Here is a 16689-nt window from a genome sequence, read left to right on the forward strand (position 1 = left end):
TTTGCAGGATGTAGCCACAACTGTATTTAACAAGAAACATTTTTATATCATTTTTATATTAATAACAAACACTTGAGTACTTTCTATATGCCACACACTTATTACAATTTTCACACATCACATTTAAACCCTGTACTTTTACAAAACACATAATACACACCTATGAAAATGAAACATACACAACAGTTGAACCCATTGAGATCCTTATCAGTAGCGCTTGAGGGTTCCTATTTACCGCATCCTTAAACTCAGGTATTATCAGACTTTACAGTATTTACCAATGTGGTAGGAATGTAGCATGTTCTTGTTGTGGTTTTAATTTGAATTTCCTTATTAATGAGGTTGAGCATCTTTTTATATGTTTGTTGGACACTCATGTTTCCTCTTTTGTGAAGTACCTGTTCTCATGTTTTTCCCATTTTTCTACAGGGTTCCTTTTCTGTATATTGGTTTTGGGTAGGAATTCTTCATATATCCTGGTTATCAGTTTTTATCAGTTACACGATTTATCATTATCACTCAAAATTACCAGTCTGTAACATTTTACTTTCTTTAGCTTTAAGGTCCAAAATAATTTTAAAACTAATACCTGCCCTCTCTCACTACCCATCCTCAGAAAACCAATGTTTGAAAATCAAAGGCTTCATGGTTAAAGGTTACACAAAACCATAATTTCAGAACCTGTCACAACCAGAAAAATGGGAAAAACAGAGTTTAAATAATCAAGGAATTCCCAGCATTCCTAGGTTTAACTTGGAAAGAATGTACAAGGCCAACAGTGTAAAACACAGGAACAGAGTCTTCACTTGATGGTCTGATCATAAGCAGATCACACAATTTTATCTCAAGCAGATGACTAGGAAGCTCTACAGACGTTTCCCAGGTCCTTTTAATAACTTGGAAAACAAAGTAACTCTAGCAGTTCAGAATGTAACTTCTTTCTCTCAATTCTATTCCTCTAAGAGAAGGATTCTGGCAGAGGTCCCAAGCATTTACACCAGTTGTTCCCAAACTCCAATGCAGGGACTAGTATAGGCCCGGGATGGTGTGTGTGTGTGTGCACGCACGTGTGCGTTTTATTCAATCTAAAGTGCAATTCGAAAAAGGACACGGTTTATATTCTGCCATTACGTCCTTCCTTTGTATATGTGAGTTAAAATGTTTGCCCTCTTATGAAATGATGGTGACAGCAGATGGTGTTATTTTTAACATCCTTATTTGGCAGAATAAATTTGGCCATCTCCACAGAGTATGAAGATAATGGAAAATTTTTACTACTCATAGCCCAGTGCCCTTAACATCCATCCTACTTTTCAATTCTTCTGAAATTGTTTCTGCTAGCTGTTAAGTATGAATATAAAATGACTGGGCTATCGTGGCAGCCTATTTCACAGAAGGCTTTAAAGCCAGAATAAGAAGGCAGAATAACAAGGTACCTTAAAATCCCTAGAATGGTGAGATGAAATAGGGTGTAAAACATTAATGCAAAGAGAGTACAACCAAGATGAGTGCAAGTACAGACTTTATACAGATGGTCTCTAACTTAACAATGAATTCTATTGCTCAATATCAACCATGAGCTGGTTAAATGGAATTCAAAATGGAAACGTTTTCCAAGGAAAAAAAATGTTACAAATAGAGCTGGTTTCCAAGCAGTCTACAAGGGTCTATTAATCTAGATACAGAAGTATCTCTCTATTCCCAACATTTCACATGGCTCAATTTGGAGGTAGGAAAGAGGCTGGATGCTCCTAAAGAATATGAATTCATTAAATTCTCTGTATGTAAACAAAAACAGCAATTCCTTATGCTTCTTTGACGGTGACATAAAAAGCAAGCACCTCCCTAAATTGTTCACTTCCTACTTTTCTAAATTGGGAAACAAAGGGAAGTTGCTCTTCCCAAGGACACAAGCCAGGGTTCCAGAATTTTGGAGCCCTGGTAGCGCAGTGGTTAAGAGCTTGGCTGCTAACCAAAAGGTCGACAGTTCAAATCCACCAGCCACTCCTTGGAAACCCTGTGGGGCCGTCCTACTCTACCCTATAGGGTCACTGAGTCAGAATCAACTCGACGGCAACAGGTTTGGCTTTTTGGTCTTTCTTTTTAAGCTAGCTCCCATTACGCATCGGTCCTAAGACAGGATCATTTTGAAAACGTGCTGTGGCAGATAATGCATCTTATCCTGGACCCCAAGGATTCTGCAGGCTGTTCATGGTGTATTTTCATTTGCACAAGAACATATTTTTGCTCCACAGTCCCCAACCTTCCCATTTTCTAGGGCTTGTTCTTACTAAGAGACTTCTTTTCTATATCACAGAACACCAGAGGCATTATAACCCAGGTGCAAAACTAAACTGGTTACATTGTCCCTTACCAGAAAAAAAAAAAAAAAACCCACTGCTGTCAAGTGGATTCCGACTCAGAGCAACCCTACACGACAGAGGTGAACTGCCCCACAGGGTTTCCAAGGAGCGGCTGGTGAATTCCAACTGCCAAAATTTTGGTTAGCCATAGCTCTTAACCACTACGCCACCAGGGATTCAAACGGTCCCTTAAGGCAAGTTATAAATTCAGATCCTGTACATTCGTCTTGATCTCGGCAAGTCAACTGTGGCAGTAAATACTGCATCTGCCTGCATTCTACTGGAATGAAGATTTACAACCTTATCTTTTTCACAGCCTCTTTGAACATACCATATTCCTATATTCAGGTGAAAATGCTCAACTAGAAAAGAACCCTTCATTTACATTACTATCATAGCTATGGTCTTGTCATGAGCCACATAAAATTAAAGGCTTTGCTCAAATAAGTAAAACTCCATTTCCACAGGAGATATACAGCATATATCAATAAATACGTAATAGCTTTTGACCTCATCATTAAATAAACAGCATAATAGCTTTTATCCTCATTAATCTGCTAAACCAAAAAAAAAAAAAAAAAACACAGACCCAGTGCCGTCGAGTTGATTCCAACCCATAGCGACCCTATAGGACAGAGTAGAACTGCCCCATAGAATTTCCAAGAAGCACCTGGCAGATTCGAAATGCCACCCCTTTGGTTAGCAGCCATAGATAGCACTTAACCACTACGCCACCAGGATTTCCCGTTAATCTGCTACATATGGCTTAATCTAACGACAACCAATTTTCCACTGTCTCTGCTACTTGGTAACTTTTCTCAGAATGCCAGGGCATTTCAGAGTACCTGGGACAGTCATACACTATAACAACACAAACAAAGTGGCAGAATTTGTTTAATGACAAAACTGCACTTGAACATTACAATTAGCTATTCTTTCTTTTTTTCTTTAAGGCTTACGCACCTAAGAACCCCAGTTCTACCAAAGGAACTATCAACTTCTCTGAGTTTGTCAGCTGCTTGATTAAAAAGGGATGCATCGTTTGTAAATGAGAAAATTCAGGTGTCTCCGGTTCCATTCTTAATTCCTATGTCTAAGCTGCTGGAAAAAATGAGGTCTTTCTTGCCCACACTCAGTACAATGGCTAGATTGTGATAGGCACTTGAGGAAAACTGGAGATTATCATTACAGTAATGATTCATTCACTTCATGAGCTTAATGTGGGGAAATATGCCTGGATGATCCTAGGAATACAGACTGCAGGATAATTACAGCACAGACAGAAAAACCACCAAATGAAAAGCCCCCAAGAGCAATGGAATGCCAAGCTCTGTTAAGCAAACAGGCTGATCATTTTTAAGACGGTATTTGCATCACAGTTCCACTCAAAGAAACCACTCCATAGCTCCAGGAATCTCCCGTGAAATTATAAGTACCAGCAACACAAATTTAAACTTATTTTCAAGCAGACTAAAAAATAATGAACTAATCACTGAACTACCATGTCTTTATATAAAAGACTTGCACCAGACTAGATGTGCTGTCTCACAGGCTGCCAATTATGTTACTAACAGCTATCACATGCTCTATGAGGGGTTAACGGGAGAATTCTGCTACATATAATGAATATACAGAACAGGGCAGGAGATTTAAAATGAACACCCAGAGTTACAGGCTTTAAGTAAACTAAACAGTATGGCTCAAATAGTTAAACTGAGGAATAAACTGGCCAGCTGTGTGGGAGAAATTCTATGGCATTAATAGCTGTATTCGGTTACTATGAACCCCTTTCTTAAGCACCAAGTGTTTTCGTATCTATTCCTGCATTAGTGTTTACAACATTCCTGACAGCCAAGTAAAGGCCAAGATTATCCTGCCAAATTTTAGTTGGAAACAGTATGCCAAGTCAAGGTCAGACTGTTAGTAAAGTTTGTAACAGTCTTCAGCATGTTGTCATAGGCAGTAAGTGAACACTGATTTGAGATCATGCCCGCAGTCGTCATTATCAACAGAGAATCCTTTCTCACAGATCCTGGACTGAATCAAATCGATCTTCATTAGTTACCTAACGTTGTACAGTATGTACTGTGTACCAACCACTGAGCTCAGAACTGTGATTAGTGCTTCATTTAGTTTAAAAACCACCCTTTAAGTTAGGCACCATTATCAACCTCACTTTACAGATAAGAAAACTGAGGTTTAAAGATGTTAACTTGCTGAAGTTGTTGAGTTAGTATGTCATGGAACCTGGACTTGAACCCAGACTTGACTCAAGAGCCTTTTTCCTAGCTACGACACATTCCTACCTTCCAAACCACCAAAGTTGGTACACGAGCTAAAACCTGTGCCATTCCAGGAAGCAGGGCGAACGCTCGTCAGAAAAGGTAGCTGGCCTGTTGTCCATCAACTCACACTTAACAGATTTGTGAATCTGAGCCTTAATTTACTCATTTGGAAAAGGTTAGAGAGTGAAACCTGTGAGAGCCAGAACTCGACAGGACTGCCTTGTTTTTCCGGGTCTTACAAGTTTTCCGGGTGCGGTGTTACCACTTTTCTACTGATTATAGTGAGAAATATTTGCATTTTCCCAATCTGACAGATTTCCACCTTAAACAGGTTCTGGCTTTCTCAGGTTTTACTGTACTTATGAGATTAATCCAGTCTCATGATTTCTGTACCTAAACTACATTAGGATCATACTCCTACGTCCATAGAACGACTATAATTGAACAGAAACATACATTTAGATAACCAGAGTTCCAGTCCTGTGGTCTTAATGAAAGACAAGTCACACGTGGGCCTTTCCCAATTCTGATTTCTTGTCTTAAGGGGGCATTTGTTAGCATGAAGTACACAAAGAAGAGAGTGAGATTGTTCTAAAGACAGGTGATTCCAATGGGCCCTCTGGTTTGAGGGCTCACCTTGGGCTGTGGTGAGCCCTCAACCAAAGGACTCTAAACTTAGGAGTTAAGATAAACTGAAACCTTTCTTAGCTACAGACTGACCATTAGATCTAGGGCAGCTAGCTACTTATGCTCTGAAAACCTAGCACAGTGACTGCCTTGCATGTAACTATTCAATACACCTTAGTTATTACTTACAGAATACCTGTCAAGATAGCTCACTTCAATTTCTTGAATGCAGTGAAAAGCAGCCTATTCCAGCACTCTCTGCTAGTTCAGTAACTACAACTAACAAGTTCAAAGCTGTTGCTTTGAATCTATCTCGTTATTCTATTCTTAACCTGTAAAGCAAAACAGAACAAGTTCACTTTGTTTAACGTAAGAAACTTAATCCATTCCTAACTGAATTATGAGGGTTTAAACATTAGCCATACCACTTAAAACAAGAGAAAAGTCATCCTTCTCCAAGGATTCATCTACTGAAGAATTGATGGTACCAAAAAAAAAAAAAAACTTGCATTTCAATAGAACTAGCTTTATTTATTTATTTATTTAAAACAAAAGAAACGGTCTAAAAGCAAATGCAGGTATGTACCCAGAGATGGACATGACCTGGTACTCACAAAGAAGCTGACGTGTTATAAATGGTAACAGCGTAGACAAAGAAAAATAGTATTCAAGGTGCTGTCTGTGTGAGCCATCTAGAGGTGTGAGATAACTGAAAGAAGGTGCTTTGCCAAGCAATCAGGGTGAACAAAAAAGACCATCGGAAGTTGCTTCCAGAGAGCTCGGTGCCGGCAGCATGAGAACTGGCATCAACTCACAGTCTTCTCATTTTCTCCATTTTCTATAATTTTCCTCTTCTTTTCATCTGTTTTTTTCTTGAAGATGTTATTTCGGTAAAACTGAAGTTCTCTAATGCTTTCACTAATGTCATCAAGTGCCCTAAAAGCAAACATACCATGTTGAATGAAACACTCAAAACACAGAGGTGACAAATCATTTTACAAAACACAACTTCTTATAAATAACTTCAGAACAATGGGTGCTACTGTAAATGCCACAATTTGGCATCATCAAGAAATGAGACATTTCAGTAAAGCAAATTTCTTTAAGTGTTTTTTAAAAAACTTTTATTGATAAGAAAAAAAAAAAAACTTTCTAAATCATAGCAGACTAAAGTTTCCTAAACTGTTCCATAAGATGGTGATGTGTCCCACAGGGGGTGAAAAAATGATTCTAGGGTCAAGTAAGTTAGGAAAAAACTAAATTAAACATTCTTTTTCTTTGAAGTTCTTTGCAAAGTGTCTAGTATACTAATGTGCACAGTAGATTCCCAAGAGGAGGCTATACTACATGCACACAGTATTTCTAAAACTTAATCGACCATCCCATATTTTTTTTTTAATAGACCACATTTGTGGAATACTTACTAACAGCTCATGGAACACAGTTTGGGAAATACTGAGCAATACTTGATATCCCTGAACAAAATAACTGACATACTTGAACACAATTCATGTCTCAGTCTTAATAAACATCCCAACCATGAATGAGGATCTACCTCCTCTCTCGTGGTGATTTCTGCTATAATCAGTGGCAGCCTGCCTCCATCTAACAGCCTTTCTTCCCCTCCAACATGCTGTTTCTCATCTGTTGTAGTCTGAGAAATCAGGTAACCAAGATTATGAACAGTGTGCAAGTAAACCAATAAGCTCTGAATGACGGGCCAAGGGCCTCTTCTGAAGAATTGCACAAACTTCAGTGCAAGAGTTTTATGACAGTTATTTCTGTAGCTAAGGCAATAAGTTTCCTTCCTACGTCCTGGATACATGGTAGAGCGATGAAGCTGTTGAAATTACAGCTTCCGGCTAAATAAATGTACATAGCCTCTTCACACAGTATGAAATTCAAGAGAGATCTGAGAACCCAAAGTACTTTCATAACCCATTATATAGCAAAACCTGACTGGTTGTGATGTGAGGCTATTCGTAGTCATCAGTTATTCCATTTGGTGTGACTACCCATATAGGGTCACTATGAGTCGGAATCGACTCGACGGCACTGGGTTTGGTTTTGGCTTTTTTTACCCATATATTTCACTGCAGATATCAGTGTGTTGTATTATAGGGTACTCCCTCAGACCTTACCAGGGTGTTACAAAATGTCTACCAAAATAATATAGGTGTACTATTACCTTTCTAAAATCTGAAACAATTCTGAATTCTAAAACACATCAAGCCCAATTGCTTCAGATAAGGTATTTTACACTTGCATTATTGTGTTATAGTCCATATAAGATCAATAAAAAAAAAAAAAAAAGTCCATTAGAATGCAAGACTCTTTAGAGTTACAGTAGGGACTTGGTCTTTTTCTGCTTGCCTACAACCATGCCTGGCACACAGTAGGCACTCAGTAAAGGATGAACCAAATGCTTCCTTTAGAAGGACCCTCCCTTCATTCATGTTCCCCCTGAAGGACTACAAAATCAAAAAGAAAAGTGAAAGCATTAGAACAGGACACATGCTATAAAAGATCTTTAAACCCCCGAGTATTTGTAACTAATGCTGCAGTGCAAGAAAGCAAGCTACCTAAAACTTTTAAAACTGTAATAAAGACTACAGGATCCATACATATTTCAGAATGGAACAGTGGAATCCTCATCAGCATTCCTGATAATTTCAGCAAAAGAAAGCTTTCTTTATGCTATTCGGCCTTTATTTTTTCACCAAGGGAAAGGGGTGGACAACCATTCAGAAATCTGGGGATTATGTATGCATCAGATTGCCAAGTGCTTGACAGGACCCAAACGTACCTGTGTGAAGCAGCCTTCTTTGGTGCAAATTCATATTCTTCTGGATACCAGCGTCTATATACAGCAGAAATGGAACTCTCAAAGGAAACCATCTCAAATACACTGAAAAATTATTTCCTTCAAGTAATTTATCAATACTGAAAAACACATTTGGGTGTGACCATCAAGGTGCCTCTTCACCTAGGGCTGTCTTCCACCCTTTCTCCTCATTCTACACATTCCCTTTGAGCAAGCTCATCTAACCACCATCAATGTATAGAATCAAATCTGTAACTCCAGCCCAACCCCCTCCCAAGTTTCTCTCATGGATACTCAACTGCCTGCTGGACAACTCCACCTAAAAATCCATCAGATACTCCTAATTCAAAACCACACTCACCATCTTAAACGCCCCTCTCCCCCATCCACCAAATATATTCTCTTTCCTTATGTTCCCCTTTATCACTGAACAGTAACATCATTCACCCAAGCGGCCCAAACTAGAAACTCCGCTACACTTTACATTTCTTCCTCTTCCTCACTCCCCCGCCCCCACTCCGCCATCAAGCACTGGATGTCCTGCCAATTCACCCTCTTTGATATTTCACCTCCATACCCTTCTCTGCCGCCCAACCGCCATTCCCCTAACTCATTCCTATCACTCCAAGATGAAATAGTCTCCCTTCTTACCTTCCTATCTCTTTTCTTCCTATCTTCTAATATATTCTCTACCCTGAGATCAGAATGATCTAATCATAACACTCATTCCTCACTTAAAATTTTTCAAAGGAATCTTATCTCATATAAAACTTAAGAGCATAAGGCCCTTCAAAATTTGATCTCACCTCCCACCTTTTCCAACCTCATGCTTTGCACTCCAGCATTAATGAACTGCTTATATGTCCTTGAACTTGTTTCGTTCTTATCTTCCTGCTGCCTCACACCTTCACAGCTCTCCCCATTCCCTTTAACTGGAATGTTCTCCCCTCCCTTAAAAGCCTGAAAAACTTCCACTCATGTTTTAATCTCAAAAGCTAATTCCTATATAAAGCTTTCCCTAACTTGCCAGCACAGCTGGGTGTACTTCCCCTTGTGCCCTCAGTATTACTGTAGGCACACGGCCATTATAGACATCATTCAGTTTATTTTGGGGGTATGGTATGTTCTTTACACATTTGCCAACCCACTTGGCTATAAGCTACTTACGGGCTTTTTATCTATGGGTGCCCAGCACACAAGCCCATGCCTGGTACAGAATGGGAGCTCAGTATAATTTTCTGGATTAATGAAATTTACATGGAAGATTTTTGGCATTGTTTCACCCAATTCTCACCAGTCCAGGATAAATTAAAGTCCTGTCCAAGTATAGCAGGAGAAGGAAGATATATGTCCCCACTTCACACTCTCAGCTCTACAGCTCTACTCATTTTCCACAAATTCTCAATTAAAACATGCTAAATGAGGCAATTTAATGGATCCTGTGTATAGCCCTTACCTGCACAGTTCTTTAACAGTGCTCACATCAATTATTCTATAATGAAGATGTTTCATGAACTGAGGCATGTATTTGTCAAGAAACTTCTTATCTGCATGAACTGAATTTCCTAGAAAGACACGAAGCATACCGCATCTGTGTATTTCTAGTAGTATACAACAGGATATAAGAATTCATATTTGAAATGGAGATGATTTTTTTTTTATTTAAACAATTCCTAAAAGCATCTCGAAAATTTTTAAATCAGTTTGAGAACATCTGATTAGGTCCCCAATGCAGATTTCTGAGTATTTAGTCAGTCTAGCTCACAATAAATTTGTAAAGGGCCTCTCTGTGGACAAAATGCTAAGTCTGTATCTTCCACGTGCTTAAATAATGCACACACTGATTTGTTACTTTTTATCATAACAGATGCACAAATTATCTCCCAGTGTCAGGAAATACACACTGCTGATACTAAAAATTTAACTGAATCACAGAAGTAGACAGACCTTTATTATATACCAATTTTTTAACAAATCATATCCATATTCACATTTCTGTACAGTTATTCATATTAAAAACACTAAATTTTAAATTAGAACTTTAAAATAGACAGCAGCCACATTATCTGGGGGGGGAATCAATACAATATATGCTCTAGCACTTAATGCCAAAACATTTTTTACAAATGTTTAAGGGGCGTATTACCACATCAATTTACATATACAAATGCAAGTACAACTCCAAGGAACATTAATTTCCCGCAGTCCTTTCAAAATCCTATTAGAACTGGCCTGGTCTCTTTAAAAAGTGAATGCCACCACAGGCAAAGAAAGATAGGTAGACAGTTTCAGGTTAATAGACTAAGCAGACATAATAACCAAATGAAATACATGAACCTTGACTAAATCCTGGTTCAAAAACAAAAGGGATCTTGGGGAACTTGATATCCATGAATTATTTTTAAAATCTTAAATGTGGTAATGATGCTGTACTTCTCTTAAGGGAATGTCCTTATTCTCAGGAGATACTTGATGACATAGGTAGGAATCAAGTATCAAGATGTCTGCAATTTACTTTCAAATGTTCAACAAAAAAACAGGTTAAGTAAAACAAACACAGAACAAGGTTAACAATTACCAAACCCAACTTTTCTGTACATGTGACATTTTTCTATAGTAAAAATATGAGGGAAATTTTTATTGAGTGTTGTCTGTGTTTCCGAGATCTCATGTTAGGTGTCAGAGCATTTTTCCAGTATTCACATTATAAGCTAAACACAAAAACTTGAACAAAAAAGGAAGATGTATTACCCAAATTGGGTAAGGAGAAGACATAGGTGACCTTGGCTGGTCTTTCTGGAACCGCAGTCTCTTGAACCACTACGATAGAAGACTGTCTACAAGGTATACATAGGACTGGATTTTACCTGCAAGTGGACAGAGCCCCGGAGGAGTCTGCTGTCGTACAAAGGACAGAAATTCATACTCTGCCTGCTGCAATGTAATTGTACTCTCCTTCACTGCCTTGGTAAGACCAGACTGCAAGAGAGAATCCCCAGCCCCCCACCAGAAACACATGAAGTCAGTTTTCAAAGGCATCCAGAAACGAAACATCACTTCTAAAATGGGCAAATATAACCACCGATGGGCCGTTTTTAGAGCTCAAGTTCAAACTGAAACTGCCATCTTTACACCGATTTTTTCTTAAAGAATCCAAGCCAAATCAGCTGTTCCTGATTGTTAATAGCATTTCCACACAGTCAAAAAAGATGGTGCTCAAAGTCCAAGGATATAACCTCTGGGAAGAAACGACTATTAACAGGAGAGCAGCATTCCCCCTTCTCTGAAAGGTTGATGTCTAACCTTATCCAAAAGACTGACTTGAGCAATACTTGAGAATCCACAATGCGTTCGCGACAGACTGAATGTAGGAGAGAAAAAAAGAGGACATTCAGGAGAAGATGGTCTCGAGAGGTCCCAAAGATGAAAAGTAAAGCAGCAAGCAGTTTCCCAGGCTTGCCAAGCAATCTTCCTCTAACCCTTTTTTAAATACCATCCAACGATGGTATAGGATTCAGATGTGGGAGCAACAAGCTTGTTATGATCCCCAAAGCAGCAATCCTGTTATTTGGTAATGTTACCTTCCCATGATGCTCCTTACACCAATCTGACATGCTGTCCAGCAATTCATCTGGCTGCTTTATAATCAGGTTAGGACCCTGTGGATGGGAAAGGTCATTAGTCGTTGGGAACCAACAGGAATAACCTTACTATCCGACATAAAGTTTAAGCTGCTTTCAGGATTAAATATACTGGCCACAGAAATTAAGAGGTCAGGGAGCTTTGTTAACTCTAAGTGGTCCTCATTCCTTTCAGCACTATTTATGAGCACATACCAGCTACAACAAACACACACCTGAAAACCTAAATACCTATTCAGAGAGGACATAGATCTATATTATGCCAAGGGACAACAAACTCCGGCCCTAGCCTGCAGCTGTTTTCTATAGCCAGCAAGTTAAGGATGGTTTTTACACTTTTAAAGGGTTGTAAAAGAAAGAAAGAAGAATATGCAACAGAAAGGTGTGTGGTGCTCAAAACCTGAAATAAATACTATCTGAATTACAGAAAACAGTTTGTTAGTTCTCATGGAGTCAATTCCACCTCAAAATTAGGAATACACTCTGAAAAGTGTCTCCTTTGCATTGTCAAGTGTAAAAAAAGAAAACTGTCGACCAGTGTAAATGTTATAATTTACATTTATTTAGAAGAAAAAGAATACATGCATACAAACAAAATACCAAGAAAACACATAAACTTTGGTGAATAGGAGGGGGCTGGAAGAAAAACTAATAACTCACTATACATATATTTTTGATAAAGTTATACTTCTTAATTTTAACATTTTTACAATAAATATACCAAAAAAATTTAAAGAGTTATTTAGTAATATCCGGGGACAAAAAAAAGTGGACTTCAAATTCTCAGTTCCATTTAAGTCAAAACATTCAACTGAGAGTAATTAGGATAGAGTCTCAGCAGTAACAGGGCCCTAACCTGTGGCATTAGAGCAAGTCACCTTGAGCTTAGTTTCTTCTTCTGTAAAAAAAAATTTTTTTTTTTTTTATGATGGGGATGATAATAACAAACTGCCCCCTCCTTTACTCAGGCATGTTAACAGAATAAAAGAAAATAATTATAGATATGAAAGTTCTTTGAACTCTCTAGCACAAAAGTACCCTATAAACCCAAGGTTATCACTACTACTAAAGTGGTAAAAATGGCTTGCAATCATTGAAAGGAATGATAAGAATTCAACTAAAATATGCCTCACACCCTATAAAAGAAAGCAGTTTTAGTCAAAGAAGAAAACTGGTGATGGTCAAGACAATCTCAGTGGGTAAGCCGAAGATCTGCTCTGATAACATCTTTAAAAAAAAAAAATCTAATCGACAGTGACAAAAAAAGCAAACTACTATAAAACTTAAGCTTATATAGCTTATTCTAGATCCTAGTTGGCAAACTAAACTAGGGATGTTTGTTCTTTTACTAGTATAAAACATTTTCCTGAGACTTATACAAAGATAAAACATGCTTTCCACAGAACTGACACCTAAGTGCCAATAACCTCTAATTTTTTTTTTTTTTTTAAACATCCCTTATCCTCACCTTTGTCTATTTACAAATGTTGCACTCATCTGCTGCTGTGTGAATACATACCCAAATTTCCTCCAAGGTACATATCAACTAACTGGTCCATTAAACTGTCAGTATTTCACATTATATCAACAGTCTAAGGGAAAAACTCTTCTTCGGCCAAGGGTAAGTAGAGCTGGTAAAATAAAAACACTTCTCTTCACTATTCGTCTCCAGCAAATTCCAAGTGACAGTAAAAACAACCAAACCTAAAACTCAAAGCTTTATTTATATAAAGTTGAAAAAAAAAAAAAAAAAGCTAGCTGTTACTAATGAGAAATACAAAGTCTCATGATTTGTCTTCAGCTGATGTGGTGCTCCAAGAATAGCTGGTAATTCATCTATAAATGCCTCCCCCTCCCCCCGCCACCTACCCAAGAAAATAACCGAAGTCCTAACTGTACATTTATTAGCTTTATGCAGTGTCAGTAACAAATCAATCCTACCCTCTGGAAACTTTTTTTTTTTTTTAAAGAACACTCTCTTCTCCATATGCATCCCCACTTTGCTCCTATTCTGCAACTTCTTGATGACTCTAAATACTGCTGACAATATGAAACAGTTATTCAAGGTCAGGGATTTCACCCCTTACCAATGACATGGTGTCAGTACTTATTAAGGGCTCAGAAGCGGCTGAAACGCAACAGGTGTGTTTTGTTTTGCTTAATATTTCACTTAAAAGCATGTAAAAACCTTAATCATGCCCAAGATGTCCACAAGAACACATTTTATAAAAGTGCATGAACAGAAATCTTTATATAGATCTAAAAGAATCACAATTCTAGTTGAAAAAGCTGGAATAAGGTTACAATAGTAAGATGCAAACTTTGACAAGAGTTGCCAAACCTGATGGGACAATACGGCTTAGCAGTTAGGAGCACTTTACTTGGACTGCCTGGATTCAATTACTGACTCCCCCAATGACTAGCCAAGTGGCCTTGCACAAATTACCCAATGTCTGTGCCAAAACGAATCATCTCTAAAACAGGCATTACAACACTACCAGCTTTATATCTGATGCGAGGACTAAGAATGAAAGCACACAAAATACTTAAAACTGAGCCTGGTAAGCACTCAGTGAATGACAGTATTAATATATCTGTAAGCTTTTGGTATGGTTTATTTTAAAGCTAATTGGCCTGTTAGATGGATTACTTTGGTTCTAGTACCAAACCTACCATGACCTAGCACCTTATTTTGGACCCTAATCTAAATGGACCTCAATTTTCTTATTTTTTTAAATGGAGACTTGGGGGTGGGGGTGGTCTTTAGAATTTCAGCTATAAACAGTTACGACTGCATTATATGGCATCACCTACTTCAGCCAAAATGTTGAGATCAGAGTCGGTTATCAGACAGGCCATCTCAATAATCTGGTCCTTCTCAATGTCCAATCCTGTCATCTGCAATAAAAATAAATATTAAACATAAAACCATCTTGCTGGCTTATTTTACCCGTTTATTTAATAGGAATTCCCTCAAGCATATTCGGTTAATATCCCTAACCGGGATAGAAAAGACAACAATTGTCACTTGGGCAAGTCCAGCAGACAGGTAACGAAGGTCTTTATTTCTTCAACTAACATTTACCAAGGGCTTACTATGTATGTTAAGCACCCAGTTCCAAAGTAAGTAAAAGAGGGTCCCTGTGCTGGCCACACTCAATTTTGGAAGCTAGATAACTACTATCACTACACCCTGGCAAAGTTTAAAAGTTTTCATATTAGTTACACCACTTGCCCTGCACTACAGTCTGATGCAAAAAGAGCTGTTATTATTTTCATTTGATAAACAAGAAAATGGGGGGGGGGGAGCCCTTGTCATGAATAATGTTAAACACAATGGAAGTGGAACCAGAACTGGGTTCTAGACCTAACTCAGACACTCACTAATATCATGACCTTGAATGACTCGCACCCTTTCTCTGGGTCTCAGTTTCCTAATTTATGAACTCCGGGATAAGGCTGAGTCATCTTTAGAGTCCGGTTTAGCTCTAACAACCTACAGTCCTTTATGGCTCGGGGAGAGGGGTCGGTAGAGGCACTGTTCCCACCCCCACCTCCGACATTAAGTCCAGGAAGACCAACGCATTACGGAGACCCACATTTGAGTACCATATGGACGACTCCTCCCTTTTGAAAAGAAACTCCAGAGTCGACCATGGCCCCCGACACCCGCATGTCCCCTGCCCCCGTACTTGCCCCGCGACCCCCCAGCCGGCCGCGCTCACCTGTCGCACCTGAGCCCAGACCCCCGCCGCGCTCCCCGACAGGCTGGGCTACTCGGTCCCACGCGCCAAGCCTCACTCACCTCTCCACTACCCCGGCCGACCTCACTCACCTCCAGATCCACCCAGACCATCCGCTGAGCCATGCTCTCCCCTGCCGCCATGGCTGCGCCACCGTCGCCGACACCCCGCACCCAGGACTGCCTGCGACTCCCACCCACACCCCGCCACAGCCCGGAGCCCAGGAAGCCGCCGAACATCAGCCGGCATGAGCCACCCGGCCCCAGCCTATCAGCCGGCGCTGGCGCAGGCGCGATAGTCGCTAAATGTCGCAAACCCGCAGGGAGGCGCAGAAGCAAAAACCACAGGTCCCAGCATCCAATGCGCCGGCTCGCCCTGAGCAGCCCAGCTTAGCTGCCGAACGGGATGATGGGACTTAGAGTCCTGCCTAGAGTTGAGCCCGGATTCCCCACCCCGCCACGTGTTTTTCGGATGTTACTGGACGCGCCTGTTTTTCGGAACTGACCTGATTTGCTTCCAAGTTTTTATTTCTTGAGTTTTGATTAGTTGTGAACCATCTGCTTTAAAAAGAACGCTTTTACTTTAGCTGGTCGAAATGATGTGTTTATCTATTTATCAATTCTTTTTCAAATGTATGTTTTTTTTCTCTCTCTCTTTCATTACCCTCCCCCAACCCGCACACAGATAGGGTATCTTTGTCACTTGCTTAAAACAGAAGGGTGGTGTGATTTTTTCGGCCAGAAGGCCAGTTCCACTTTGATCAAATGCTTTAGATATCCTTAATGGAATCTTGACTGAGAGATCACTTAGCACATATTAAAGATCTGATCAGATAACAAAGTTTCACAAAACCAGCTCACCAGGCAAGAGTAACTACGTGATGGGCCGCAAGTTCTGTCATTAGTGACAGTACGGCTCTTAGGAAAATATATAGGCGATATTTTTTTATAGTTCAAGGACGAGATCAACATCTGCGACAAGGTTGCCTTGTGCACACAAATTTGCTGAATAGACACTGTTTAAGCAGAGTGTAGTATACTAGGTTTCACCTATCCCTTTTATGTACACAACCACCACCTGCCAGGGCACAAAGAAACTCTCTCTGAAGAGTTTTCATATCGTGTAACAGATTATACGCATAGAATCATTGAGCACAATGTGCATATATTCTAACTGCTTTGCCTACTACTTTTATTACAAATTACA

General features: G+C 39.4%; 1 protein-coding gene across 2 annotated transcripts; it reads right to left on the reverse strand.

The window, feature by feature from the left end:
• On the reverse strand, positions 1-15737 carry REXO2 (RNA exonuclease 2). Of its 2 annotated transcripts, none has more exons than XM_003418215.4 (7): positions 15576-15737; positions 14555-14638; positions 11681-11758; positions 10967-11078; positions 9556-9664; positions 8082-8135; positions 1-6211 (listed from the first exon to the last, which is right to left on the reverse strand). In XM_003418215.4, the coding sequence occupies exons 1-7, from the start codon at positions 15720-15722 to the stop codon at positions 6082-6084; spliced, it is 714 nt and encodes a 237-aa protein (XP_003418263.1). In that variant the 5' UTR covers positions 15723-15737; the 3' UTR covers positions 1-6081. The 2 variants fall into 2 exon arrangements, with proteins under 2 accessions (XP_003418263.1, XP_023413929.2); XM_023558161.2 differs by having other exon boundaries at positions 8082-8218.
• Positions 15738-16689: the final 952 nt, after the last annotated feature.

The sequence above is a fragment of the Loxodonta africana genome, chromosome 15 (genome assembly GCF_030014295.1).
Source record: "Loxodonta africana isolate mLoxAfr1 chromosome 15, mLoxAfr1.hap2, whole genome shotgun sequence".
NCBI classification, from domain to species: domain Eukaryota; kingdom Metazoa; phylum Chordata; class Mammalia; order Proboscidea; family Elephantidae; genus Loxodonta; species Loxodonta africana.